The sequence below is a fragment of the Vicugna pacos genome, chromosome 1 (genome assembly GCF_048564905.1).
Source record: "Vicugna pacos chromosome 1, VicPac4, whole genome shotgun sequence".
NCBI lineage: Eukaryota > Metazoa > Chordata > Mammalia > Artiodactyla > Camelidae > Vicugna > Vicugna pacos.
In genome coordinates, this window is record NC_132987.1 from 42,773,364 (window position 1) to 42,797,672 (window position 24,309).

The 24,309-nt window shown below is 41.5% G+C and overlaps 1 protein-coding gene across 4 annotated transcripts in view; it reads right to left on the minus strand.

Moving 5' to 3' along the window:
- Nucleotides 1-24,309, minus strand: part of TNIK (TRAF2 and NCK interacting kinase) — a 357,941-nt gene that overhangs the window by 149,486 nt on the left and 184,146 nt on the right. For all 4 annotated transcript variants that reach the window (XM_006200807.4, XM_006200806.4, XM_006200805.4 and 1 more), the window contains exon 3: nt 96-152. In XM_006200807.4, coding sequence (XP_006200869.1) covers nt 96-152 — 57 coding nt within the window. The remainder of the gene's footprint in view (nt 1-95; nt 153-24,309) is intronic.

Consider the following 24,309-nt stretch of genomic DNA (forward strand, 5'->3'; position numbering starts at 1 on the left):
TAAGATTCTATTTCCAAAAAGTGATTGTTTTCTCTATCACTAATTTCTCTATTACAAATATATAGCTATGAGATGGCAAGATAAAGATACGTTACCCCTGTGACATCCATAACCTTAATGGCAGCAAGCTGGCCCGTTTTGACATGACGACCCTGTAAAGCAAAAAAAAAAAAATTTAAAGACTAATTCTGATGAGCAATGTTAGCATTAGATTCCAGCTGTAAAGAACAATTATGCAGATTAATGTTACAGAGCACCAAAGGGGAAGGCACACACACACACAAGTGCACACACATACACACATAGAAATCTCAAATGCTTTGAAGATCAACCCCTAATGTTTATTTTGTAAAGCATCTTCATCACTTTGTCTTTTGGGTTTACTTTTACAGTGGTTGTCAAGTCAAATAAAAAAGACAATTGTTGACTAATTTGGTTCTACCACTTCTCCAAGGTGTTTGGTAAGGGCTTGAGGGAGAGGTGAATTTATATGGAAGGGGAGCTAGATCTGGGTGGAGGAGACACAGGTATTTGCTTGGTTGGGAAACACTATGTAAGGAAACTTTCATTTCCATGATTATTAAAATATCTTGTATCGTAACAGTCTCAACTGGATATGATTTTGCTACTATTCACTTGAGACTGTTAATTTACCTGTATCTTAACAGGTGGCCTAAAATAAAACAGATAGCAATCAACCCAAACTTGTGATCAAAGAGACAGTATTGTCCATAAATAACTGCTTCCCCTCTGGTTGTTGGAGCCACAGTGAAGCATCTACCACCTGACCACATGGAATCGGAGGGGAACAGGGTGTGGTGAGGGGGCGATCCAAGAAGAGATTTTTCTGCACCTGCTCCTTGAGAAACACCAAGTAGCCATCTGGCTCTCAGAGAATAGTGAAGATGGTCAGTACCCATCACTTCTAAGTGGAATTTATCTGTGGCTTCTAAAATACCTACCATGGCTATCAGCCAGTACAATACACCTTCCAAGATCAGCTGGATTCAAATCCCAGCTGCATGACTTTAGGCAAGTCCCTTAACCTTCTAGGCCTCAGTTTCCTCATCTGAAAAATGGCAATAATAATAATATTTAACTCATAGTATTGCAGGGAGGATTAAAAGAGATAATGTGTACAAAGAGCTTGACAGTACCAGGCACAGAACAGGCATCAGCAGATGCTGGCTAAAATTATGCATGGGTCTGTCTTGTGATTCATTTTAAATGTCTCATCATCGTATTTCCAGTGCCTGGAGTGGGGCTGATCCTGTAGATGAGGTGACACGGTTGTGGATGAACATCAGCAGGTGATGGAGGCATGTCTCCTGGAAGCCGGGAAGAGAGGACAGGTTTGGTGCTGTTGCCGGTCCCTTTCCTTCTCATATAGCTCAGCTCTCCCTGTGTAGCTACTCTGATTCCAATAGTGCTTCCTTCACTTTCAACTCCCATTCTGCTCCCTCTCTTTCCTCCTCACTCAAGAAAGAGCACAAAGAAGACATTAAATCAGTAATCCAATATGGGGGCAGGCACAGCCTGCATCCATATTTCACCTTTCAAGAAACTGACGGACAGGGCTGAAGTGTTACCACACAAAGAGCCCTGGACTGGAGTTCCACAGGCCTGGGTCTGCCCATGACCAGCTGGTTCATTGAGGGCAAATGACGTAACCCATCAGGGCCCTAGTTTCTCCATCTGCAACATGTGGGGAGACTGAGCTCAATGGCTGGAGGTGGGGGGGAGTCATATCATTGTTAACACCTCCCCTTCCGTCCCAAGGAAACTTAGTTTTTACAGTGACTGAGTGGGGAGAGTACTACTGTTGGTATTCAGTGCCCAGGGACCAGCCAGACTAACGTCCTGCAGAGCCTGGGTCAAGCTCACTCAAAGGAGAAGTGGCAACAGCACCCTCTGTTGATTAACACTGAGTGACCTCCAGGGTTGTCTGTCCCATTAAGAGTGTGATGCTGCAATGATGACTTAACAAAGGAATCAGAAGCTTCTCACTGGGAATAGAAAGTCTTTAAAGTAAGGGCCTCAAATCAGACCTTAAACAATAGCCATTTCTCTGCTATAGCACTGAAGGAGGGCAGGGGAACCACAGATAAACACAGAGGGTCTAGCTGATATGACAGCTGATTCACTCTGAAATTTCTTCAACGGTGCCATGCAGCCAGGGAAGGGGAACGCCTAGGTATGTCTTGCAGGGACCTTTAAGAACTGAGCCACACCACCTTGGTAGGGGCCAACCTGCTCTTATCGTGTGGTCCTTGACACTAAACCTGTTTGTGTTCTCCAAAACTATTGTATTGTTTCTTGCCTCTCTGGTGGTGTTTTCTTGGCCAAGGATGCCCTTCACGCCAGACTCTGCAGTAAACTTACTCACTTTCAAGATTCAACTCAATCATCACCTCCTGTGAAGCCTCACTGTCAATTGCTCCTGGCCTCTGTGCTACTAATGAGCATGTCCTTGTTTCTACTGTGGCATTGAGCCCAAAGGACCAGGGGTTACCCTTTCCCTCTGTTTTTCCTTGTCTCTCTCTCGTGCTTCCCCTCTGGTTTCATTTGCAGCAGAATCTTTTCCCACCCAAAATCTTAAGTGGAATCTTCCTGTCTCAGGCAGGGACTTGACCAGCCAAATCTTGTCCCAAATCCCACTCTTCCCCTGTGGGAGTCCCTGAGGCACCTCTGCCAGCACACAGTTTGAGAGATGTTACACTACATTTTTAACTCCTTAAGCAACAGGACTCTTTTCTGAGTGAAGAATTTGTTACAAGGACATGTCAATACTTAGTTCTATCCATCAGCAGCCAGGGAGTGAATAGGATAAAGGGATACACTTTACATTTCACATGTAAACGGCATTGGGCACTGGGCAGTTCTTGGTTTGAATTAAATTAGATGTCTGTAACTTTTGTGAACTTCAGGTAGATGATTGTTTTTGTTTTAGTAACTGCTATAATGTCATTGAAGGCAACACTGGGAAAAAAAAATAACCTACTTCTCCAATTTATATTTAACTTCCAACCTGAAGAAACGGTTCTCGATGGGTCTGACAGATGACTGAATAATACACCTTGGGGATGGCAGTTCGGCTTAAATGAGATCCTGGAGGTGGAACAATTAGCAGCCTCAGCTCAGTCCTAGGCAAGGGCGTCCTGTATTCTGGAACAGGAAGGCTGCTGAGCCGTCAGCCTTTGATGGGGGAGGACCGCAAAGGAGGCTGCCCAGCGTGAGTTGCCTTTTACATCACTGGAGAATGCCAAACCAAATTAGGATCCAGATGAAGGCAGACTTTGAAGGAATGGCTAGGAATCAGCTGACCTAAAGATCACCAAAAACCTGAGGCACAGTCAGTGTTAAGGCAGTGATTAAAGAGGCAACTTCATAAAGTCACAAATAAATTCAGTAGGAAAAGCCTCTAAGGTGTCTAATCCAATCACCTTCTTTTAGAGACGAGGCCAAAACCTCACAATGAGGATCTAAACCCAGGACCCTTTCTCATCTATTCCACTCCTGCCATCCAGCTCCAAATTGGAAATTCTCATCATCAAAATTTAAACTTTATTTATTGATTGATATATATTTGATTTACAATATCGTGTTAGTTTCTACTGAACAGCATAGTGATTCAGTTATTTGTGTGTGTGTGTGTGTGTATATATATATATATATATATATGTACTTTTTCATTATAGGTAATCAAAATCTATTGCATATAGTTTCCTGTGCTATACAGTAGGACCTTGTTGTTTATCTGTTTTGTATACAGTAGTATCTGCAAATCTCAAACTCCCAATTTATCCATCCCGACTCCTTTTCCCTTTGGTAACCATAAGTTTGTTTTCTATGCCTGTGAGTCTGTTTCTGTTTTGTAAATAAGTTCATTTGTGTCATTTTTTTACATTCCACATATAAGTGATATCATATATTTGTCTTTCCCTTTTTGACTTCTTTCACTTAGTATGATCATCTCTAGGTCCATCCATGTTGCAAAAAATGGCACTGATTTATTCTTTTTTATGGCTGAGTAGTATTCCATTGTGTGTTTGTGGAGATTATATATATATATATACATATATATATATATATATATATATATATCCATCCCACTTCTTTATCCAGTCATCTGTCGATGGACATTTAGGTTGCTTCCATGTCTTGGCTATTGTAAACAGTGCTGTTATGAATATTGCAGTGAATGTATATTTTTGAATTAGAGTTTTCTCTGGATATATGCCCAAGAGTGGGATTGTTGGATCATAGGATAAGTCAGTCTATTTTTAGTTTTTTAAAGAATCTCTATACTGTTTTCCATAATAGCTGCATCAAACTACCTTCCCACCAACAGTGTAGGGGGTTCTCTTTTCTCCACAGCCTCTCCAGCATTTACTGTTTATGGACTTTTTAATGATGGCCATTCTGACTGGTGTGAGGTGAGGTGAAGTCATTGTAGTTTTGATTTGCATTTCTTGGATAATTAGTGATGTTAACCATCTGTTCATGTGCCTAGAGGCCAATTGTATAAACAATTTTTTAAACAAATCTTTTCATATTTTACTTAACCTGAATTAAACATGAACCATTCATCTTTGTTTCACAGGGCAACAGGAAGGATTTATTATTACAAAAGAATTTTGGAGTGAAAATTCAATCCTATTCCTAATTTTAATTTATTTCCATTTATAAGAGAAATTAACAATATAATCATAGAATCTACTTAACTTGGATCTAAAATACATATTCAACCAAAGACTAGAAATTAAGTTGTTGGGGAAAAGAAATTTTAAAGGAGACAAAGAGTTAAAACTTTTTATCCACAAAAATTAGGAAAAAACATCTTTTCAGATCGCAGTTGCTGAGTCATTTCAATGAAGCAATTTTTTTCTACTGAAATCACCCACAATAACAAAAACAGATTATAAGCTGAAAAATGAAATTTGTGTTCCAGTAGGACCCGAAGCCTCAATAATGTCCTCAAGCATAAAAAGACCCTCCAAAAGAAAAGAGGAAAGTGGGGGTAGGGTATAGGTCAGCGGCAGAGTGTATGCTTAGCATGTGCAAGATCCTGGGTTTAAACCCCAGCACCTCCATTAAATTTTGTAATAAACAAACAAACAAACAAACAAAAAAACCTAATTACTTGCTTCCCCCCCAAAAAACAAAGAACAAACAAACAAAAAACAATAAGAAAAAACCCCAAAACAAAGAAACTGCTTAAAATTAAAAAAAAAAAGACGAAAAAATCAAATCAGGGAGACCCAGGGGCCACTAGGCTGGTATGAAACTGAGTTCCCCTAAAACCAAGTTCCTCTGTTGAGTTTATAAATTAACCTCTGTATCCAAAACTTTATTCCCTTTCTGTCCCTTCACCTATTCCTCTCCAGACAGAGGAGTATCGAAAAAAGCAGGGATTGAAACCCAGCAGGACTCTACAGGGCCTTCCTCGGTACAAAAGCTCCTGTGTGTCTCCCGCTTCTTGTTGGAATAAAAAAGGCTTTAGTCTCCTAGGCTTCCCCCAAGTTCCAAAGAGCATGCTCAAGCAGTCAACGGTGAGTACAATCCAGCCACAGGACACCTGGTTCTTCCTGAAGGGACGTAGATAACTATCTGACGCTTATCTTTGAGTTGTTCTGCAGAAACTGATCCCCACCAGGTGGAGAATGGCGACTACATTCTGACCACAAGTGTGTAGATCCCAGACTGGGACCAGAAAGTTGAGATTCCCGATACATCACCTTATTACCTCGCCACAAATCAAGCAGAAGGCGGCCCACGAGCTGACCCCGCATCCTACGACCCTCTCCTCTAACACTGTCTTTAAAACCCTTGCCTGAAAGCCATCGGGGAGTTTGGGTCCTGTGAGCACAAACCAGCTGTCTTCCTTGCTTGGCTCTTGCAACAAACCTTTCTCTGCCCCAAGCTCCGATGTTCGGTTTGTTTGGCCTCACTGTGTGTCAGGCACGTGACCGTGGGTTCAACAACAGGAGGACGCAGTCCCTCCCGGGGCTTGGACAGACTTACAAACCCACTCTGCTCCCCTTCTTTTCTTTCACCTTTTGTTTGAGGCAAAGAACTGTGCTGACTCTTGTTCCATACAAAATAACCCACATCGCAGTGAAATCTAAACCACTCAAGGGTTATTGTACCTCAGCTTTCTATACCCCGCAGGTTCCACATCCACGTATACAAACTGCAGATAGAAAATATTTGAGAAAATATTCGAAAAGTTCCAAAAAGTGAAACTTGGGGGTTGCTCCTGCCAGCAACTATTTACACAGCATTCACATTGTATTTACAACTATTTACACCATGTAGTATTCATATTGCATTAGGTATTGTAAGTTATCTAGAGGTGATCTAAACTATACAGGAGAATGTGCATACGTTATATACAAATACTCCACTATTTTATATACGGGACTTGAGCATCACATATTTTGCTATTCCAGGCGGGTCCTGGAAGCCATACCCACCCCCAACCCCTGCCCCGCTGCAGACACCGAGGGGTGACTGCACCCCTTTACCTCCTCCCTAAAATAAATACAAGAAAAAAACAGCTGTTTTGTCTGAAATGGCCATGTAAGCCTGGGCTCTGCTATTGCTTTTCTTTCCTACAGCAAAATGGCTTCAGAGCTGCTAGCTTGAGGCAAGCCTGGAAGAGAGAATTTTTTCACATCTAGGTCACTGAAATACCTTTGTTTCCAGCAGAGCAAACTGGGGTTGTGAAAAATGCAGACACTCCCCCGACTCCCACCAGGTCTCCTTGTCCAAGGACTCACACAGGTAGAGTATTTATAGCTCTTCGCGCTTAGCTGAGGTTTGATCTCACCTTTACTGGGGAAGACTTCTTCAATTTCCTAATTGCAGGCAAGTGCCCTTACCTTTGTGTTTTCACAGCATCCTACACTAACCTCCTGATCGTATCCAATACTGTGATTTTCAAAATGTGTACCATAAGAACCATGAAAATGGATCAAATGAAATAGGGGGAAAATATCACAGCACGGAATATGTAGTAAGCTGTTGTTTCCAGATCCAATGTTGCGGTCACATCCATCTATCCATCACCTATCTACCACTGATCCTGAAGTGCACCCTCTTCTTTCAAGACCACAGTCCCTGACAGCTCTCAGCCTAGGCCCTCTCTGGGAACTGTCCTCAGCCCAAGGTCACGCTTCCTCCTGGAGACAGCCAAATTCAATGGCTGGTTGACACAGGAGTATAAACGTTCAGTTGCTTTAGTCTTAAAGTCAAGCAACTCTGAGGAGCCCGCTCAGCCCCTGACCTCTCTCCGGGATGGCCGAGGTCTTTGCTGAGTCTGTGGTGCAGTTAAACTCCTTCTTCTGCACAATGCTACTTTCTTCACAGGGGTAGATCCTCAGAGCACTCCACAGTAAAATTCCTACCTATAAATCTCCAACTGTTTCTGGGGAAACCCCTCCTAAGACAGTTGGTACCAGGAATGGCCTGAGGAGACAGGCTCTCTGAGTAGCTGTCAATGAGACTCCTGTCACTGGTGGCAGGTGGCTCACTGATAGCCTCTGGCACGCCGTCGCCTTGTCACTGTCAACATGTTCCCTAGCAGGGAACTGGAGTAGGATACAGGTGCCAGGGAACACACTGGTGAGTCCAATATTTCTGACTTTTGAGAGGTCTTGAGGAAACAGTAGTTTAAAAAAATAGAATCAGATGGCTTTTGCTGTAAGCCACTGATGTAGTAAAGAAAGACAATGAAAAGCTAAGGTGATTAATCATCAAATGAAGGCAATGTATGAAAATCACAAGGGAAGTCAGGTCAGATTCCAAGATCTGTGCAGCATCTGTAAGCAAGATGGGGAGACCACTTCTGTGGGCTCAGAGGATTCCGGGGATCAGCGGTTTCACGCTTGCAAGTGCATGAAGTCTCCATTCCAAGTTTCAGAGTCTCATTCCTTCCCAATCAGGCTTGAATTGTGGATTCAACCTTTTCTTCTACCTTAATAATTAATTCCTGGATCTGGTCCTCAGCTTCTTCTACCCTCAGGCTGCACAAGAGTCTTTGATGTGCTACCTTTTTTTTCAAGCCTGAGAAAGGCATGGTGAGCAGGAGCTCAGGATTCTCAGGAAGGAAGATTCGGGTCACGCCAGCAAGCCTGCCATATAGACCAGCAAAGATGCTAATCAGGGTCGGGGAAGGGGGATTAAAATGGGTAGAGGAGGTATGACCATCAGACAATATGTAACAATGGGGCTTCTTCTTACACCTTGGCTCAGAGAAAAAAACACCAGCCAGAATCCTACAGGAGCTGTTTCCAGAACTTATTTTTCAAAGCAAATGGATCCAAGCACCATAAGGAATTGACTGTAGTGGATGATGTGGTGTGTTACTCAGACCACACCTTCAGGACTGAGATATCCTGAGTCTTTCTCCAGGAACTGCCCTCACTCAAAGAGAGCAGTTGGACCCAAGGTCATGCTCCCTGCTTAAGGTAATGCCCCTTACCTGGAGGTGGTGAGCATTCAATGACTGGTTGATGTAGGAATATAAAATCCTATAGCACTTACTTCAAAATGGAAAAACTCTGAAGGGCCATCTCAGCTCCAGAGCTCCTTTTTGGGGGATTGCCAGGGGCTTTGTTGCAATCAACTCCTTCCTCTGCCCAAATCTGTCTTCACCCATAGAGTTGATACTAAGAGTACACACCAAAACACTTTCGACAAGCAGATCTCGGTCCTCAGAATCTGCTTCCTAGGGAATTCAGTCAAAAACTTTACCTAACTATTTATCTAGCTAGCTACCTATCTATCTGTGTTCTCAGTATTAATGTAAAATAATATTTCTTACTGGATCTTGGGGTGAAAGTTTTTAGAAAAGTTCTGACCTAAAGGATGAATAGAATAAACTAGGTCAAGCACTGGGAAGTATATTCCAGATAAAGGGAACAGCATGTTCAAAGGTCCTGTGGTGTGGTTATTTGAGCATCTGAATAACTGAAAGCAGGTCAGTATGGCTGGAGTAGAGAATACATGTCTAGTGAGTCCATGCAGGGCCTTGCAGGTCATTTTGAGGAGTTCTATCTTTATCCTAAGGCCAACTGGCAGCCACTGAAGGGTTTGAAGCAAGGTTGTAGGGTAATCATTGCATTTTGAAAAGATCACTCTGGAGGCAGGGCAGAGAATGGAGGAAACTAGAAAAGATGATGGAAGAATAACACTTACAATGCTGCTTGGTAATTCATTTGAGAGATATGGCAACCTGGACTGGGATGGAAATAATGGAGAGGGTGAGAGGTAGCGAGAATTCAGAGATTTTCGGAAGTCAAATCAACAAGACTTGGGAATGGATGGATATATATTTACCCCATGTTATCCAGAGTCCTTGACACAGCAGGGATTCATTAAGATTTACTAAATAACAAACTGAATAAAATAGTGACATCTGCGGGTTGTATTCAGGTTCTTGGTCAATACCATCCCTATGTCCACATGACTTTCTTCCATCCTCCCCATCCCCTGCCAACACACACACACACACACACACACACACACACACACACACTCTTCTATCCAGCCACAAAGTGCACAGAAACAGATGCAGTGGAGTTGTAAGCAGAAATTACAATCATTTCACCCATAAATAAATTAGAAGATGATTTTAAGTGGATGAAGTTCCTTTATGCTCTATAGAGAGGCCAATTTACTTCCCTTCTGCATAGATCAGAGAGAAACTAGAGACTGGTTTTAGCTTTCCCTCTGAGAGTGAAGGTGAAAACTCTGATTTTCCACTCAAAGTTAAGATTAAAGCAGAGTTAAGATATCTATCTGAACATCTTCAGGAATGCTGCCCTTCTTTGACACAGCATGTCTTGAGGCAGAGGTGGACAAGACAATGAAAAGACTCCATAAATCTTTATGATCAAGGAACAAGAATGTTCACAGAAGATGGCTGGCACAGTGTCTACTCCTCGGGTTTCCCCAGGTTAATGGGGCCTCTGTTTTTCCTTGGCCTGCATGTGTCATTCATCTGTAGCTTAAAAAATCTTCCTGCCCACATAGGCAGAGGTGTGATCCAGCCCTCACAGCTCCCAGACTGTGGCAAAGATGAAGCAAGGGACCATCACAGGACAGTTCCCAAGCAACAGCTCTCCATCTCTCAGCATCATTCTCTGTGAATTCCTCTGCTTGGCACCTCTGAAAATGGATTGTTTTCAAGATTGTTCAGGGCTGGGCCAACTGAGAATTGAGGCTTGCTCACAGATACAGGGCCGGGAAGAAAAGACCATTGTTTCATTTTTCTTTGTTAGAAACTAGCCTTCCCCTTCAGTCTTCACGGCTGCCCATTTGGCTCAGTTTAGAAAAATCAAAATGGATGATTAAAGGGAAAAAATCAAATAGTCATAATTTTTAGCAGACAATAGTTAATGTATGCAGATTCCGTGGCAGGGAGCCTGATGCCTGTACCCAGGAAAGGCACGCACAGCTGAAGTGACAGCAGTGACAAGCAGACAGGCTGCGGGGTGACGAGAGCTCAAAAAAGTAGCAGAACCAGTCTCTTGGCCATGGCCTTAAGCCAAGAACACATTTCCCAATAACCTCCTCGTTCAGCCCCCAAAACGAGAACAAATCAGGAGGTCTTCCTGGCTCTCATCTAATTTATAGCACAGAATTACCACAATCACTTGCGGCTTTTGTACATTAATTTCTGGGAGGACTAAGCCTTCTAGATGTGAGAGTTCAAAGGATGGAGATAGAATATTTGCAGGCAGCCAGCTCCTCAGCCTCCCAAATATTCTACCCTCCCCACCCAGCATGACAGCCGTCCGTCCCTATCCCCTGAGTGAGAGTGGCACATGGGGATCTATATGGCATTTAGAAGTCCTGGTTCCCGGACACCAGTCCAGGATGAGGTTTATACTCAACTTCAGTAAAAGGAGAAAAATAAGAACTTTGTGACAAATTTTTCCAGAAAGCCAGAAGTATTCATAAGACTTAAGCAGGCTTCTTAAGATTTGGGGCATTAAAATGTTCATTCATTAAATGCTCTCAATTTTTCAAAAGTAAAAGTAAACAACCCTATGTTGGTTCCTAATACTTACTTTTGTTTTTTATTGAGGTGGCTGAGACTTGCATACTCCACGAAATCTTAGAGGAAAGCTCAGATGACTTAGAATAGATGGGTATAGTATGGTAGAGAAGTCAGGAATCTCCTTAAGATACAAAGATGGGCTAATCTTGATAGAGCTGGTAAGAAGTTAACTTTAACAGTGTATATAGCTCTTAATAGCTTACAATAAATAACCTACGTGAATTGTATGGGAACCAACTTTCCTCCTTAGTCCCTAACACATTTGGACCCTCAGTCCGTCAGACACATGACTTCTAGAAGGGAATGCTCTTCAGGGGCCAGGACTCTGCCTTACGTCTGTTTAATCCGCTGACATTGCCAAGGATGGCATCTTGCGAAGAGTAGGTGCTAAATCACACCAGGAGACATCAAGCTTCTAGACCCAGCGGACCTTGTAAGCTGCCTCCATTCACAGTGACCAGAAAGACTCCAGTGAGCCTGGCAGCTTACCCTGGGAGAAGCTTGATAATTGGGGGAAATACCTACATAAGAGGGGCAGAAAGTTTTTCTCTTTAGAAAAAAGGGACTGCAAGAATGGCTCACGGTGTGGGAACTGGAGGTTCCGATGTAAGTGTTTTGCTCAAGAAGGTTTTGTTTTCGTTCTCTTTCCCTAGTGTGAACTAACACACTGGGCGGAGGAGGGACCCTGCAGGCCTGAGCAGATGTTGGCATTCTGCGTTTCAGAATCTCACAGCTTACCTGAGGAAAAGGTCAGGGAGAGAAAGTATGGTGCAGACACGGCCTTGCTACAGTTCCTCTATCTCTGCCTCCCTTTTTCCCAAGAGAATGCGAACCGGAGGCAGGACAGATCCAACGGCTCTAGAGGAAGCTCAGCTCATTTTCTAAGATTTCCAATCAATAGCTTTTTCTCTCCGGGCTATTTTACGAGGCAACTCTGTCTTCCCCTGAGGACCTCTGGCAGACCCTGTGCTCACTCCATCCCACCTCCCAGCTGCAGATTAAGAAGATGTATTATGTCTTCCCTCCAGGCCTTGCATAGGGTTGTCAATTACAGCCGGACATTGGCCCCTGTGGTTCACGATTTACAATCACGTGGTCGGGAGTGGGCCGGGTTGGCGCTGCACCACGAGGCACCATAGGCACAGGAAAAGAAATAAATAATAATAATAAAAAGACAGCGCTGCATTTCATTTCACCTAATTTATGGCTTTAATAGGAAGCCAGTCCACCCACAGCACTGTCTGGGTCACTTAATAACAGAACGTCTGTGGCAGCAGCAAGAGCAGGTCTGGAAGCTCCGAGCTGTGCAGGAAGAGAAAGGACCACACCAATGTGGAGAGGAAAACAAAGGCAGAGGACCGCAGTGTTCCCAGCTGTCATTCTTGGAGCGGCAGCAACACAAATAGGGTCCCATTTGACTCTTTATCAGGGCTGCTGATGAATAAACCCTCTCCCACAGTGTCCTCAAACCTCCAGAAGTTTTAATTAAAACAAAAGAAATGTCAGTAGGAGCAGCACTGGAATATAATTAGGGCCCACCAAATCTAAAGTAATATGGGGGAGAAAAGACTAGTAATGAAAGGGAAGATTTCATGTTCTTACGGAATCCCTGCTCTGCTGCTGACACAAAAATCAATTTCAATAGGCTTTAGCTGTATCTGAGCAGGAACACAGGTGACAGATGAAATTTAGTGAGCAATTTACTGGAGTCATAATGATTGCCATGAAAAAAAGACCACAATGAGAGCTCTCAACCAAATGCCTCCTCTGTAAGCACTCTGAGAATGTGTGTGTATAGACAGACATGTGTGTGTGTTGGGGGGGGAGTGGATTTTGAACAGTTATATATGATTTAGCCTTAAAAAAAATTAAAACCCTCTTTATCTTACACCCTTTAAGGGACAATTTTAGCTCTGCCCCCAGGAGATACGTGGGGAAGCCTGGAGACATTTTTAATTGTCACCAGTGCCCGGTGCTGCTACCGATATTTAGTGGGTAGAGGCCATGGATGGTACTAAACCTTCCCTTCCCCAAAAAAGAATTATTGGGACCCAGATGTTAACTGGCCCAAGACTGACAAACCCCCATTTAAAAGAATCTGATATTTAACAGGTGTTCAGTGAACAGTGAACTATTGGCAGCTCGGTTCAGGAATACATTATTTTGTTTGATTAAAATATAAACCATGAAGAAACATTATGCTTAAAATATAAAGGTCAACTATAAAAGAATAAAGATGTTTGCCTTCATCCAGTATAAATTCTTCAAATGAAGGGATACAGGATGCTTGCCATTGTTTTAAGTGATCTATTTCCAAGAAATAAGAAAAGGAGAATACTTTTTAAAGAAAGAATAAGATGAGCAACATTATTCTATATTAATGACAGCATTCACCCATTTTAGGCAATTGAGGATTAAAGAGCTCAAGTTTCTTGAAAGTTGTCAAAGAAAAACACCCAACCATGGATTCTCCAGTGTATGAAATGGTTATGGCACAGTCATGGTTCCACTTGCCACAGCAGAGGACCCAGATCTCTGCAAAGGCTGAAAATCTCTCTCCTACCAATGGAGGTCTTCTGCATCAGCATGGGCTGCACTGGTGACTGTGCTTCCCAAGCGAAGGCCTGCAAATCGTTCTTTGGGTAGGAGGGCAGGAGGACAAAAAGGACATTTAAAAACTGAAAGCTGTTTTATAAATGCAGGGAGGCTCTCACATATTTATAATCTCTCAAAGTGGAGCCAACGTGGACTACAGCCATTTGTCAGCATTCATCCCTGGGAAGCTGGCTACTGGGAGTTCACTCATGTGTCCCTCAGGAACCTCCACCCTTTCTCCAGAAAAATGCAGGGTGAAATATAATGATTCTCTGAGAAAGGAAGAGGGCTCTTTTACGTAAATATGACTTGACCCAGGACCTGGGCAAGCCAGAATAGGCGAGTAGCTGACTAGTTAGTAAGTGCATTGATTTGCAGCTGAATTCAGCTGCAGTCCAACAGTGACCTGTCAGATACCTTCCCCTCAAGGAGGGTGAGGTTTCCCTGACTCCAGTGAAATTCCTCTCTCCCACTACATTTTCGTGCCTCCAGCCTAGACTGATTGATGAGGGATCGTGAGACAGGCGAGGAGAGCATTGTGCGGACTTTTCAGCCAATCTCCTCTTCTCAAGGAGAGATTTCACCCAGTCTAAGAGAGAATCACCAAACGGGGCTGGAGCTTCGGAAGACCTAGTAGATGAGTATGGAAGCTAAGAGGAAAGGCTTTGGAGGAGGTGGGAGGAGCCCTTGTAGGGTTTACTGGATCTAGAATTAGTTTTGGTCGACAGTTTCCTTATCTGTGAATCAGGTATTACAAAATTATTTGCTGACTAGGTTGTTCTAAGGATTAAATTAATATATATAAAAACTCTTGGCGTGGTGCCTGGGTAAACGATGATGATGTTGTAGTGTTTTCAGTTTTACTGAAAGGTTCTGCCTCTGACCTTATCTCCTGCTATCCGCCTCCCCATCCACCCCCAGCCCCTGGAACTTTACATTTCTCTTCCTTCTGCTCTGTTTGCTTGCTAACTTTCATCACATCTTGACTCAAAAGTCACCTTCCTCAGGAGTCCTACCCCAGCCTTCCTATCTAAAAATTCAACTCCACCCTAGGTCTTACTGCCCTCCTTCCCTGCTTTACTGTCATCTAACAAATGACATATTTTATTATTTGTCATGCGCACTGGGAGGCTCTCTCTCTAGAATGGAGGTGCCTTGAGGGCAGACGCTCTTTGTCTTGTTCACTCTTTTAGTGACAGATCAGTGCCTGTGCTCAATCAATACAGGCTGTAAGAATGAACTCCCTACCTCTGTGGAAATGCTTTTTCATGCCCTTCTGTTCTCTTTATAAAAAAATCACAGCATCTCTTATTTGAAGGTGTAACAACGGATAGAACAAGTACTGTCATCAAATGCGGAAACTGAGGCTCAGAGAAGCAAGTTTTTTGCAGATCATCTTTTCCATTCAGATTAGCCTTGCCAAGCAAGAATGTATCACTCCTTTTTTTTTTTATTCTATTTAAAATTTTCCCAAAGCCTAAGGGTAAAGAGTAGAAGTATAAAATAAAATGCCTGACAGAGTATATTTTGTCTAGGAAGATTTATTTGTGTAAATATGTGCAATTGTTTTATTTAAAAATTAGCAACATGGATTGAAAAGTTATATAGCACAAGGGTATGGAAACATTATAAAGTATAGAAGTAGAGGTGATTGCATTCCAAATTATATTCCGGCTAGCAGCAGCCGACAGATCAACCTCACAGGCAGAAATTAAGGATGAGGTTGTCTGTGCTTTTTGAACCAAAGAGGACATTGGATAACCTTTCCTTGACACAAATGTGTAAAGATGGAGCTAGCAAATTCACCTAAAGCTTTTAGACCTCAATCAGCTTAAGGTCACTTGCACAAAAGAATGAAGAATTGCCTTTCCTTCCTCCTCTTCCTCGTTTCCAGCTGTGAAATAGGTGTAAGCACATCGCCAAAGATTCAAATATCAAGTCTAATTTAAAGCTAGTCACCAGGACTTGATTTCTGTCACCTTGGGCGTTAGGTACTTGCCTACTATCCAAAAGATCGTTATCTATCTGTACTTCTTTGGCATTCAGCCCACAAATCTTGCATTTACAACATTAATGATTTATTTCACCGGTGGCTTCTGTCTTCAGAAAAGATGGTAAGGAAATAAAAATGATGCTTATTTAAGCAAATAAATAAACTGAGAGTTTTTATTATTAAAATATGATTTATGACATCTCAAGATCTCCTAACCAGAAAATCTGTCTTAAATTTAATGAACTTTTAAATGATAGAATTTTAATGCCAATAATAATACAATGTATTAATTTATTAGTCATTGATAGACATTCAACAACTTATAGTTGCAACTACTGAAAAATACACAATTGTACAAACTATGCTTAGAAAGCTTGATTATACTTTTAAAAACATTATATCTGTGTTTTTGTATTTTTTAATATTTACTTTTTCTTTTTGAGAAAAATACATGTTAGAAAGCAAATTCAGAATTGATGAAAAATCTTTGGAAGACAGTAAATGCAGTGGAGCCGAAGGAGTAACAATATATAGATTCTATTCAGAATTTGATCAGTTTTCAATTTTTCAGTCAGGCTCCAGGCAAAGCTCTTTAACTTTTCATGCATTTTATAAAGAAAGGAAATAAAAATGCTTGCTATGCCTTTTTTCCTTTATAGGACAAAAATGCAAACAGGAGCAGCCAGACAGAGTGAGTTCTTATGACTCACCTTATTGAGTCAACATTTCATTTTGTTGTTCATGATAACTTCCAACAGAGTTGTCTAACCTTGACAACTTCTGTTAGGGGTTCACAACATATCACAAATACAATCAGTACAATATTCCATTATTAAGCAAAATGGCAGTCAATAAAAAACTTTCAAAAAGACCTCATTTCTATAAATGGAAATGGATTTCAGTGCACGTTGGAATGTGGTCAAGTTTTTACAAAGAAATGTCTTATGAAGTAAATCTAATTTCACATAAAATGGGCATAATGATCATAATTTTTTTTTAAAAAACCCTTTTTACCCTAGTCACAAGGCACATTATTACACAACTCCAAGAAACACTAATTCCATTCTTTTTTATATGAATGGAAATTTCCTGGAGTTGAACAACACGGCAGCCCTCTTAATTAAAACTTAAATTCATAGACTACTTAATAAGCATCTGAACACACACACACACACACACACACACATATTTATATATAAAGTGCTGTATCAGTCTCTGAGGGGTCCGAATCATAATAATCATAATTATTAAAATTATTACAATTTCTTGCACTAGTTTAAGTTCATTTTAATAGATTTTATTCTTAAGAGAAGATTTATAAAAATATGGTTTTGTTTCCCATTTGTTTCCTTTTCAGAGGTTTCCTCAAGTTATGGCATCTTATTCTGGGTAAGACACCATTAAAAAGAAAATCTCTAACATACGTGGTCCTTACAAGACTCAATTATTACCGAAAAGAAAAATAGCAGGAAAGAAATCCACCTTATCTCATGGAGAGAGAACCATTTTTATTAGATCCAGAATATTCTCCCCTAATGTACTTTGCAAAGTCCTCTAAGAACAACTCTACTGCAGAAAACAACTGAAAAGAAATGAGATTCTAGATGGGCTGTCTTTTTTTTTTTTTAAGGTTGTGATACAATTTTAATTTTGTGCTTAGTGCTATACTATACTCATCAAAGATACGTTTTTACTCAAAGAATCAACATTGCAATACATTCTCAAATATACTCACTTATCCCCCCAAAACAAAACTTTTCTCAAATAATTTAATAAATGCCAGCAAGGAACTTCCTGCACTCCAATTTATATTTGCCAGTACAAAAATCACTCTCCAGTCTGGTCACATACTATTTCTGCCACAGTTTTAGGGGAAGATATTATTAAGAAAATATCATGGTTTTCAATTTGAAATTTAATCTACCAACCTGTGTGTTACAAAGGTCAGATGGAAATGAACTTTATGATTGTATTTTATTAATCAGCACACCCATATGTGATATATTTCACTGACTTGAAAAAGTAATTCAATGGCAATAAGATAACAACAACTTGCTGGCTCTCTCTCTGTATGTCATAGGACCTTGTCTACACTTCACAAGAGACTTGAAATGACTATGAGATTATGAATAAAAAGCAAAGCAGTTACTTAGAAAGATTTGTATAAGCTTCCTAATATTCTGCACTGGACTATTTAATTAATTAAATAACCATTCATTATTTATGAACAATTTCTTCCTGTATCATCAATATTCTCAGATACTCTAATGAAATACAGTATTAAAGCAAATGATTTAGAAAAGGAAGCCAGAATAAAAGGACACAAGAATTCGGATCTGTTGAAACTTTTACCTCCATTGTGTATAAAGGAGCCAGTTGTGCAGTGGTTTGGGTCCTATAAAACAAAGACCTTAGATCTTTACTCTTCAATACTGCACTTCATTAAAGATGTAATTAATACTACTTCACAACCTAAATCGAAGTTAGAGGCTCCTGTGACACTGATCCAAATGACCTGGGGAAAGGTATCAACACATTTATGTTATCACAGGCTAAGGAACAGGCTGGGAAAAATATAGTAACAGGCATTAACTATGTCAATGTTATTAGAACAGTGGATCACCTTTTTATATAAAAAAGAAGACAAAAAATAGATTTAACACATAATTTAAAAAATTTAACTTTCTTATAAAGTAGATCTGTGAAGGTAATTAAAAGGTTAGAGTTACCTAAGAAGACTGAGACATTTTTACAAAAATAGAATTAGATCCTCAAACTTTGGTATAATGAAGGTGTTATAGCACTCCACAACGGACGAGGGGAAGACCAGATTAGATGTTAAAAATCTGTATAATGATTTGTTTTCTTTTTTACAATTTATACATTTCTTTACCATAGATCATCTCATTTGCTGTTGGCAACTTTCCTCTGAATACCTACTAACACAAATATGAATAAAATGCTGTTTCTTGCCCTCATGGAACTTACAGTCACAGCTTTCCTATATTACACATTTTTAATATTGTGAATATTCTAATTTAAGGAAATAAGCATCAAGTCTGTTGGAAATGGTAAGAAGAGAATCAAAGATGGGGAGTAGAAAAGAAGCAGAAGCAGGTGTCTGTATGGGGCAGTCTTGAATACATGAAGGAAGCAAAGGCAAGGAAAACTGGAAAACTGGACAGTGGAACTTCAGGTAGAGGGCAGAGTTCTGAGTGTGAAGGAGAGAGAGAAGAAGTGGGGTACGGGGGAGGAGGGAAGGAGAGATATTGCAGAGAGAGAGAGAGACAGAGACAGAAAGAGAGAGACAGAGAGTTGCAGAAGAGGTTAATGAACCCAGATCAGCCTGCTCTGCCACATTCTGGATTTCACGGACAGAGCTAATCCTGAGCCCTGCGGAGAGGAGCTGAGGAATGCATATGAGCCTACTCTGAGCAGGACTTGCTTAGACAGACATCACCCAGACTCTTCCCAAGTCAAATAAAACGATACCTGTTTGAGACAACAGTGGAAATTCAGATGACTGTACAACTGTGAACAATAAATTAGACGTCGCTGAACATTTGGATTGGACAATCAGTCAAAGAAAATGTGTCTTCATATTCATACTTCAAAACAAGAAAGATTCTAATTATATCAATAAAAATAGGGGGCTAGAAATAATAAACAGTATATAGTAATCACAGCTAGTAAATGAAAATTATTATTAATAACTAATACTTAATGCTTGTCAGGCAATGTTTTAAGCATTTTGCATAACTCATCGTAACAAACAAGGAGGTAGGTATTATTATTCTCCTCATTTTATAGACAAGGAAATTAAGGTGCAAAGAGGTTACATGACTTGTCCAAAATATCTATTATTTAGGGTACATAGCTTCTCATTGACGTTCATTTCACTTACTGCATTTTTTGTTGCTCTATTTAATAAACAAAAGATTCCACAGGGCTTTCGGGAGTTTACTTGCAACCTTAGTCTTTCTAGTACTAATTTCTCTCTCAAGATCTTAGATTTTCAGCTGTGATTTCTTTAACTGGAGTTTTCAGAAACTCTCAGCTTCAGAAACTGAAATTATGATGAACAGACGCCCAAATATTTCACAGAATCAGAGGCAGAGCAGCCAACTCACACTGGGCTGGACGGGCATGGTAGCAAAGTTAAGACTTTAATTCAGTCCTGAATGATCAAAGGGACTAGATCAGGAGGAAGACAGGGAAGGACATTTAAGGCACTGAGCATAAAGGCATTGGTCAATGTAGTAGGAAGGGCCAGAATCTGGGTATGGCTGTGACAACATATGTGTTTGGAAAACAGCAGGAAATAAGGTTGGAGAAATAGACAGGGTGCATTCAAGAAGAGTTTCCCATGACATGCTAAGGACTATGACATTAAAGGATTTATGCTGGGAGTCACAGAATCAGATTGGATTCAAGAAAGGACACTGTCATCATCTTCCACACCCCTTCCTCATCTCCCCACACCACCTTCCAGCTCCAGGACTGCAATTCATCCATCCTCTACCAAGATTTGGAGACTATTAAACCAGTCAGGATCTGAAACAAAGTCTGTGGCAGAGAGAAGAGAATGGAGACAAGGAATAAATAAAAAGTAGAACCAGCAGGATTTTTTTTTTAATATATATGCGTATGGGGTGTTGAAGAATCGAGAGAGAAGAACTCTAGAAAGAAGCTGACCAATTCTGGTATGTGAATCTGAGTGGATAAGGGTACCATTCACTGAAACAGAAGACAACATATGGGAAAACATGAGAAGAGGAGGAGGTGACTTCAGTTTGAGACATACTTGGTTTTAGGGGTCTGATGAATACCTAGACATGTGTCCACTAGGCAGCCAGTTGAGGAGGCTAAGGTTCAGGGGGTCGAGCTGGTCTTACTGAAACAGGAGAACTCACAAAAGACACTAAGAAAAAACAACCAGATGGTGGGAAAAGAGAAAGTGGCAATGTCAGTGGAAGTTAAGGATGGAGAAAATTTCAAAAAGGAGGGTATAGTCAGAACCAGATGGTACAGGAGACCACATGAAATAAGGACTGAAAAGGGCTCATTCAGTCTGGCAGTGATGAGGCCCCTGGGGATAAAAACAGGAATTTGGAGGCAGAAATAGAAGCAGAGTAAACAGAGGGAAGGAAAAAATGGGAGGGGACCAAGTGGAGACAAAGAAGGTAGAAAAAAGTTGGTTCAGTCTGGAAAGAGATGGAAACTGATACTGGGGTCTCCCTGAAGAAGTCTGTGTGCTGAGAGGAAAGAGGCAAGTATCAGGAGGAAGATGGTTGACCCCAGAAATGGGAGGAGGAGGGAGCTCACAGATAGAAAGTATGACGAGTCCTGAACAGGAGGGAAAGGTCTTGCACCAGGGCGGGATGAAAGAGGACACAAACGTGGGTGGACAAAGATGAGCTGATGGGGGAGCGAGAGGCATTGCGGGATCCTGTCCACTGGCTCCACTTTCTCTAACAGGCAGACAAGAAGGTCACCTGCGGAGAGTACTGATGCCAGAGGCAGTGGAAGGGAAGAGAGGTGAAGTTTTAGAGGAATTCTTTTAGGGAACAGGAGAAGGACCTGAGCAGGTACATATCACAGATTATTAAGTAGTACTGAGTGTCTCATTGGGGTTGGGGTTTGCAATTTTCCCTGAGTTGTGCGGTGCAGCCCAAATACAGAAAAAGGAAGCAATTGGTTGGACTGATCTTAGGTAAGGGGTCAGCAAGGTGGATATTCTGGAAGAGCAAAGGACAAAGGAGATGGCACATGTTGGCTTAAAATGATTAAAACAAGGAATCATGGGGCCCAAGCCTGGGTGGACAAGTTATTAAAGTTTCAAGGGGACTGAGAGACTGACAGAGGGACCAGAGAGCTTATTCACACAGAGCAGGTGTGCAGGGTGTGAGGGAGCATAAATAGGAAAGCCAAAGACCGTGTTCTAAGATTGGGATGCTGCAAATTCAAAATTTTAAAATCAGAACAGACCTGGGTCATGAGAAGTCCAAGGCGTGAGTCACAAGAGTGGGGCGTCATTACGGGTAATAGTAATACAATTACAGTGTCAATATTATCCCATTTCACTAATGAGCCAACGATTAGGTGACTTATTCGTAGTCACAGCCAGCTGATGGCAAGGCTAGGGTTTTAATTCACTTTTACTGCCAAATCCTGTGATCTTTTCATACAAAATCACTTCATACCTTTTTCCTCCAACCTTCGAATACGAACTAATAAGATGGTGATTTTGCTTTCAGTCTAGAACCAAGTTATAAAAGAAAGAAAGCTATAAATCTGACTTAAAATGCAAGTGAAAGTGACAGTATTATTTTCAGTATTCTGGTTATTACCTCTGGTGTAGAAGCTTTTGAGATTCTGTTAAAATGTATCTTTGCGTGGTGTCTTATTATAAAAGCATTAAAAGTAAATAGCTATCTAACATGGCAACAAAAATAGTGAAGAACAATTTTAGCTTATAAAACAAATCCAGCCTGAAGTGGCATGTCGACCATTGTTCCACTACACTGTATCCCACCAGCTCGCAAGGACCAGGCTGCTGTAGGATGATTTAGGAAGATGAGGAGATGTAACATCAAACATTTCCAACCCAAGTACGTTTGGGTATATAACCATAAGTGAACATCAGATTTGTTCATATATAAATGGGTCGTTTCCTTTGAGATGAATCACTCAAGCCCAGACAATCCAAGGAGGTCGAGGAGGCTGGGGGCTGGTGTAAATGGCAAATTAGAAGCCCATGCAGTTAGTTATGGCTAACCCCATCCTGGGCAGCCCTGGGGACAGTATGCATTAAGAGGTATATTCGTCAAATGGACCAATGGTGGTAAACATAATTCAACCTCAAACAATTCATTACAAAAGGCAAATGGAAAAAATGTCAATTTGCTGCCTGTGACATTTACTACAGTGGCCCTTTACTATACATCAAAGTGAGGAGCCTGCAGGAAAGCCTGTTCTTCACACAGTCTCACATACAGTTATTTCACAGCTATTTATTCCACCCACTGTGGAAGCAGGCAGGGTTTTCCCCGGTCAGCCAAAGCCCCTCCAACCCAGCCTATCAGGACTCTCCAAATGTTCCTGGGCTTTCTAATCTCACTATTAGGAGCTAATAGCTTGCTTCTCTTGAGTAATTATTTGCTAGGTTAGGACTCTTCCTGGATCACTATTTAATCCTCACATCATCCATGTGAAGTAGGTACTGGTGCTGTCCCCATCCCGCAGATGAAGAGAGTGAGGGACTGTCACAAGATCACACGGCTGGCTCTTAGCCATACCCACACACCCCTCCACACCTCTGCCTTTACTACTTCCCCATCCAGATTGCACCCAACTCCTACTCCACATCTCAGATGTCATGTGTTTGGGAAAACCTCCCATTCACTTGGGTCCACACTGATCTCTCCCTTCTCAGAGGGAGCTTCTTCATGTCTGGATGGAAGCTTTGCTTTGTGCCAGCATCAGCACCCTCTAACATTCCTGGGGAGGACCTTGGGGAGACGAACTGCTCCTGTTTGCCTGGGAAACTGGTGTTGACAGGTGAGAAAGCTTTTTCACAGAAATGAGGCTGGGTTAAATAGCTTCAGCATTTAAAAGATTCTATGATGTTGTCCAAGCCCTGGTTCCCCAAAGTGTTCAGGCATAGGGATTCCTGGAAATCTGAATTATGCCTTTTCTTTATTCTCATCTGCTCAAGCCTGATGGACCTGACAGACTAGAAAAGAGGAATGTTAGGGCTATTAGAGACATCAGTGCCCAGTGATATTAACCCCATCCATCCTACTCCTCCAAGGCCATGCAGCAAGGACTCCAAATCTTCAGCCGTGGGAGAGGGAAGAACACTGCCCTGTGTTCAGAGACCCTTGGTTCTGCACCAGGCGCTGTCACTCGCCAGCTGCATGCCCATGAGCGGATCACTCTAACCTCTCTGGGCCTCAGTTCCCACCAGTAAAACAAGAGTATTGATACCTAAGGTTGTTGTAAGAATTAAATGAGCTGCAAGATGAAAGTTTGAAAAATGTATGATGCTCTGAAAATGCTATGAGTTTTTATTAATACTTTACATTTGAGATTTCAAGCATCCGTGTTAGAGATTTGTTTTTTTTTCTTACAATCCTCTGTTGTAGCAATCATCCATTGGTAGCGTCCAAGACCACTGTCAAATACAGCACATCTTGTTCAAAGGCATCAACTAACAAATGACCACAAGCCTAATGTGTTATGGTGCGTCTGGAAGTGTTTGTGTGACTGGAAAATGGCCTGAGCACATCCAAACTGTAGCATGAAAACCAGCAAAACCCAACAAAAGGTATCACCTACATCTATCGACTGCCGGACAGTTAAAAGAGGGGCAATGGCAGACTGGCTATATACATGTTGTAACTTGCATACTGTCCGGGAAGACCTGGACAAAGATCAGAGACCAGCACACAGATGTAAAGACTTACTAAAGGAAGGAGAAGGGATGATTTCTTGACACCTTTAAAGGATGATGATTTCAAGAGTGCCCAGACTGCTTTGGTCTGTTCCAGTGTGAGGCTGGTCACCCCTGCTGTCGGAGGCGTGAGACGATGTCTAAATGTGTTTGGGTCATGATTTTGATGACGTGCGCTGATAGCTGGGCCCAGAAGTG